The sequence below is a fragment of the Eublepharis macularius genome, chromosome 19 (assembly GCF_028583425.1).
Source record: "Eublepharis macularius isolate TG4126 chromosome 19, MPM_Emac_v1.0, whole genome shotgun sequence".
In the NCBI taxonomy this organism is placed as follows: Eukaryota; Metazoa; Chordata; class Lepidosauria; order Squamata; family Eublepharidae; genus Eublepharis; species Eublepharis macularius.
In genome coordinates this window covers 15970270-15976740 of record NC_072808.1, presented here as the reverse complement: position 1 = coordinate 15976740, position 6471 = coordinate 15970270, and the positions used below count along the sequence as shown (strand labels likewise).

General features: G+C 48.9%; 1 protein-coding gene across 1 annotated transcript in view; it reads right to left on the bottom strand.

Annotated features, from left to right (window-relative positions):
• Positions 1 to 5440: 5440 nt before the first annotated feature.
• The window catches only part of LOC129346207 (metabotropic glutamate receptor 6-like), a 29213-nt gene continuing 28182 nt past the window's right edge, over positions 5441 to 6471 (bottom strand). The window contains exon 10 of the mRNA XM_055003533.1: positions 5441 to 5496. Within this exon, the coding sequence (XP_054859508.1) occupies positions 5441 to 5496 (56 nt within the window). The remainder of the gene's footprint in view (positions 5497 to 6471) is intronic.

The following is a 6471-nucleotide window of genomic DNA, read 5'->3' as shown; positions in this document are numbered from 1 at the left end:
ATACACACAAGGTTTCTCCTCCTTACCCTTTAATTACTTCTTCATAGAGTCTCTGCATGAGACATCTTACATGGGGACACTCAAGTGTTGGGAGACACTCAGCCAGGAAGGGTAGTTTAAAAAGAGAGAGCTGCAGAGATTGCTCCTCAGACGGTTTGTTAATTTCATCTTTGCCTCCTGGAAGGCTCTGTCAATTTCACTTCCCCTTCCATGACTGAATATTTCAAAAATGGCAAAGAACTGAGCAATATCCTGTCCGGAATCAAGAGCAGGGTTAGCTAGAGGTTGAGATGGGTGAAATCAAGGAAGGGAGTTGGCGGGGCTAATGTAACTGGGGGAGGATGGGGCACCATTCGGGTGACAACATGTGCAAAGGGATGGTGTGGCTGGGTGTGACTGATTAGGAAATTGGATTGTATGGAAGAATGGGAGAGAGTGTTAATAGTAAATGTATAGTTCTCGCCCCGCAGGAGGGCTCAGAGTGGATAACATATCTCGTGAGATCAAAATAAAATCACATTAAAAGTAAGTATAAAATTCAGTAAACATAGACTCTAGGTGGCAGCCGATATTGCGTTAACCCGGCCAATTATTCCGTGAGCTGGGAACTGATAGCATTAAAACATATCAGTGGAAACCGGGGTAAGGGGTTCGGTCCCCTATCATCAGAAGACCAACTGAGGAGCCCATTGCTGCCCCGACCACTGCCATATGCCTGGCAGAACATCTCTGTCTTACAGACCTGACAGAAGAATAGCAAATCTCGCTGGGCCCTAACTTCAACAGACGGAGAGTTCCAACCGGTTGGTGCCAGGACCGAGAAGGCTGTGGCTCTGGTCGAGGCCAGACAAGCATTTTTGTGGCCAGGGATCACCAACAGCTGTTTTTCAGCAGATCAAAGTGGCCTCTGGGGAACATAGGGTGACAGGTGGTCCCACAGATATGCTGGTCCCAGTCCGCTAAGGGCTTTATAGGTTAATACCAAAACTGTGAACCAGATCCAGAACTCCACTAGGAGCCAGTGCAGCTGGTGCAGAACCCCAAGTGCAAAGCGCGTGCACTCCCAACACTGTGATGATGTCACTTTTGTGACATCATCACGTGCCCCCTCCCAGGAAAAGCATGCCGCCCCGCTGCTGCTGGAGGGAAGGGAGCGTGCGGCAAGCTGGCTGCCCCGGAACACGGCGTCCCGTGGAGCTGCTGATGGTGGGCAGCTGAGTGGAGGGCTGGAAGGCCGCCTGTGCCGTTCCCCTTCCCCATTGATGGGGTGGCCGGCTTGCCACATGCTCCCTTCCCTCCAGCAGTAGGGAGCATGGGTGGCATGCTTCCAGGGGGCACCCTGCACTGCTGCCAGCTGCCCGGTCTGCGGGGCCGGTGAATGGCGCGGTGGCCTTCCAGCTCTCCATTCAGCCGCCTGTGTGGCCGCTGCCAGCTCCATGGCATGCCATGTTCCAGGGCAGCCAGCTTGTGGCCTCTCTTTGGCGGTGCCAGGGTCAGGATAACCCCCCTGCCCCCCCTCAATCCGGCCCTGTGCAGTCCTGGAGGACAGCTGCTTGATGGGACAAAAGCTTAGGCCAAACTGCTGTCTCCAGGCACTGACGCATGTGTGGCACCCTTTGCTGCTCATTCAATTTCTGAGTTGCTTGAGTTTTTAAAAATTACATTTGCAGCTCTTTTTGTGATGCCGACACAAAAAGTTGACCATGTGGTTTATCCTGTCGTCTGCACAACAGGATCTGAAAGTATTCATGCTAGATATAAACAAATAAAAACAAATTTGTTTCCTCCAAGCTGCAGGGAGCTCTTTCGGTTTTAAGGATCTGAATTGGGCTATTGCTGAGAAATTCACCATCCTTACATGGAACCTCGTGTTAACACAGGAAGAGATGGGCTTAGAATGGGCCAGCGTTATCCTGAAGATTTTCTTCTTTTGTGTGTGTACCTTGTTTTTCAGCCCTCTAGAGGCTCATAATATATACTGGCTTTTAACAGAATTTTACATCAGTTGTCTCCTGGAACATGCCCGTCACATTAATGTTTGAGCTTTTTCTCTCGCATCTTCTGTAGCCGCTTTTATGTCCCTCGGGGTGTCTTTTTACATTCTCTTCTTCAGTCCTCCTTTTGTGCATGCCCACAATGGCTATGTTTTCTTTTTAGAACATCCTTCCCTGTTTTAGAGCTAACATGAACTCTAAAGAGAAAAGAAAGAGGGGGGAATTCTCATACATATATATTAAGACCTTCCCTAATCCCAAACAGGGATTTCATTTCTGTTCTGTCCTGTTGTTCAATATAGATGTCAACTATTCAAATTTTTAAAATGCATCTAGAAAAGTATTGCAGGCACCAACAGTTTTTTGTTACTTTTATTTAACATGGTTGCTTAAAATAATTTGTGGCCTCCACCTATGGTTGCCAGCTCCAGGTTGGGAAATTCCTGGAGATTTTGGGGGTGGAGCTTGGAGAGGGCAGGGTTTTAGGAGGAGGAAGACCTCATTAGGGTATAATGCCATAAATTTCACCTTCCAAATGAGCTATTTTCTCTAGGGGAACTAACCTCTGTGGCCTGGAGATCAGCCGGAATTCTGGGAGCTCTCCAGTCACCAGCTGGAGGCTGGCAACCCTACCTTCCTCTCTCCCTGTTGCTGCTTTTGGAGTCACAGCAGTGGCAGTTTCGCTCTGGCAGCAATGGGGCCCTCCCTCCAACCACCCTACAGCTGGTTTTTGACCACTGTGTTTAAGCTGGTCTTCCCAACGATTCTTGAGCCTCATCCTTGACTTTTGCCCAATGCCTTAGAATCATAAGATCACCCTAGGCTGTACAATAGTAAAGAGTCCAGTAGCACCTTTAAGACTAACCAACTTTATTGTAGCATAAGCTTTCGAGAACCACAGCTCTCTTCGTCAGATGCATCCTTTCAATCTCCCTTTCAGTGGTTGCATCTGACGAAGAGAGCTGTGGTTCTGGAAAGCTTATGCTACAATAAAGTTGGTTAGTCTTAAAGGTGCTACTGGACTCTTTATTATTTTGCAACTACAGACTAACATGGCTAACTCCTCTGGATCTAGGCTGTACTAGTTACCCACTGGGGCGTTTACTCTGAGCAAGTGAGCTACTGCTCAGAGATAAGGATATCACTAGCAAGAAGAGAAGCATACAGTAACAACAAATAGAAAAATTTAATTTGTTTTTAGAGCAGTTTTGTTTATCCCTCAGTGGCTCCAGGCTAAGTCATGCGGGCATCTTTGAGGTGTGTACCTTTACTGAGAACAATTAAAAGGCTATTGAAAACAAGGGGAAACAGAACATTTGTGATATCAGGAAAATTTTCAAAGGTATGATATTACCACAAAGGAAGGAAATATCCTGACACAGGGCTGCCATTTTCTGTGGCAGGCTTGCGATTTCAACACACAGTTCTGCCCTTTTTATGAACAGGGCTGAGTTGCGCTGTATCTGCCTCTCTGTCTTGCAGTTAAAATAAATTATTTAAGGCTTCTTCCACATAGAAGTTTTTCTACACCTGACTAGAGTCCTTTGTTTTATAGCATGACACCCAATGTCGTGCTATAGTCGCTCGGTTTCCATGTTTTCCCTGCTGTCCATATGGTCTTTCCCAAATCTGCTTTACTCCAGTCTTTTCCGAGCACATTGTTTGGAAGTGGGATTGCCAGGTCCCCTTACCCTCTTGGTAGTGGTGGGAGGTCCGGCACTCACCTTGTCTTGGCACACTTCGCAGTGGGCTGATTCATGCCCCAAACGGACCTGATTCAGCCTGTGAAGCGCAGGAGCGCTCTTGAGGCAGCGCGATGATGTCACTCCCAGAAATGACATTGATGTGCCGCCCTGGGAGTGCGCTTAGGAAGCCCATTCATGCACCCCCACCCCCACTGGCCAGGTGAATGATGGTAGGGGGGCAGAGGGTGGAAGTGGGGGATCCCTCACTGGAAGACCTGGGATCCCTATTTGGAAGGAATGGGGTGCATTTTCCTGCCCTGCAAAGGTTCTGGCCCACATTGGCACTATTTTCTTGCCCCTGCTTGTGCTTTTCCCCCTCAAAATGTTTCCTGTGTTGACACCAGAAGGGTTTTTGAAAGCTTCGTCCCACCTACAGTGTTAGCCCCCTGCCGTGGCCGAGATCTTTCCAAAAAGAATGGGGAAAAGCAGATTTCTTAAAGAATGCAGTAAAGTTGGGGAGAATCCAGGAGGTGCATAAAAGCACCCCTAAAATGCCCGCTGGGAGCATCCAAGCCTGGACAAAAAACCTTTAATAGACGAAGGTTCTGACTCCGTAGAAAACAGCTTCATGTGTTCAAGCTTAAAGGGCCATAGCTCAGTCGTAGAGCATTGGTTTTGCATGCAGAAGGTCACAGATTCAATCCCCTTCGCCTCTAGTTAAAAGATTTGGTAAGACCCAGGGGTCATTTCGTTGAAAAAGAGCTGGAGAAACTCATTAGCAATGACCCAATCCTGGCCATTCAGGGCCGAAATTGGGCCCAAAATGGTAAAAAGGGGCTGAAAATGGCCAAAAAGGGACCCAAAATGGTCAGGATCAGGCTGCTGCTGAACAGGAGAGTGATCCATCACCCGTCAGAAGCCCGATCCAGGCTGTTTTGGGCCCAATCCAGGACGAAACAGGCCCAAAATGGCCGAGAGTCAAGTGGGCGGGGCCACCTGACATGACCTCTTTGGGGAACTGCCAGAACTGCGTTCCAGGGCGCTCCCCCTCGAAATGAGCCCTGGTAAGACCCCCACCTAAGACCCTGGGCAGCAACTATCGGTTTGAGGAGCCATGACTATCCTTGATAGACCAAGAGTCTGACTTGGTATACGGTAGCTTTATGTGTTTACTCCAGCAGTAAAGTACTTCTCTTCCATATTTTCTTCCTCACCAATATGGTGGTGAATACACTGCTCCTGTATGCTTTGGTTCATTCACTCCTACAAAAAAAAAGTCCTTTACTGCTGTAGTGAACTATTGCTGGTGGACTCCCATTTAGGGCTGCCAGCTCCAAGTTGGGAAATTCCTGGAGATCTGGGAGGAGAAACCTGGAGAAAGTGGAGTTTGGGGAGGGGAAAGACCTCGGCATGGCATAATTCCATAGAGTCCATCCCCCAATGTAGCCACTTTCTCCAGGTGAATTGATCTCTGTGGCCTGGAGACCAGTTGTAATTCCGGGAGATCTCCAGCCACTACCTGGAGGCTGGCAACCCTACTCCCATTTCAGAATAGCAGGACGCCTGAACAAACCCCTCAACTTTTCACCACTCGTGAGGGATATTGAAGGCAGCAAGGCATTGTTGTAAAAATACAGGTTTATTCCCCAACCACTGCCCATCCCAGCCCCTTCTGCTGACCCCCCCCAATCATCTCCCCCCCACCACAACTCCTCCCATTTCCCTTCCCCTGCCAAGGGATGTGCCCAGCCTCATCTTCCGTCATGTGGGCACCATTGTTAGTTCTGTGTAGCTGATGTACATCACCTTCGGGAGGCCTGCAAAGGACACAAAATGAGACGTGTCAGAGAGAGGGAAGCCAATGGAGGACCGGACCACAGCGGGAGCCGGAATGGAAAGAGATGGAGCTCTTCTGGCCTGTCCTTGGCAGATGAAGAAGTGAGTTGTGAGTCTCACGGAAGCTCATACCCTACCATGAATTTTGTTAGTCTTGTAGGTGCTACCGGACTCTTGCTCTTTTCTACTGCTACAGACAGACTAACACGGCTACCCATCTTGGCAAGAAAGGCTTTCATAGCCAGACTCGTAATCTGGTACTTGCGTAATCTCCCTCCACCAAGTAACAATCTTGAGGCTGTCAGCAGCCTGACAATTCGGGTGGGGGAAAGGGTGGACTGGGAGGGAAAAGTGGCATAGGGCCTAGAGTCTCTTTTCCCCCGAGGAGGGAGGGAGCAAGAGGCAGCAAGGTTATCCACCTGGCCAGGCACCACATCTGGGCCATGCAGGACTCAGGTGAGCTGGGCTCCTCATTCGAGAGACAAGTGGGGTCATAAATGAAGTAAATAGTCAGTGTACATTAATAATAATATTTGATTTATATACCGCCCTTCATGACAACTTAACGCCCCCTTGGAGCAGTTTACAAAGTGTGTTGTTATTATCCCCATGACAATCACCCTGTGAGGTGGATGGGGCTGAGAGAGCACTGAGAGAGCTGTGACTGACCCAAGGGCACCCAGCTGGCTTCAAGTGGAGGAGTGAGGAATCAAACCTGGCTCTCCAAATTAAAGTCCTGCCGCTGTTAATCGCTACACCAAACTGGCTCCATTTATGCATGAGGGGGAGTGAATTTGAGTCTAGGGAGGATAATTTGTTACAAGCATAGTGGTTAAGTAGTTGGGTTGCAAATCAGTACTCTGTTGGTTCGATTCTCTCTACTGCCATGAGCTCAGCAGGTGGCCTTGGGTTTGCCACTCCTCTCAGCCCAGCTTCCCAGCTGTATTGTGGGGATA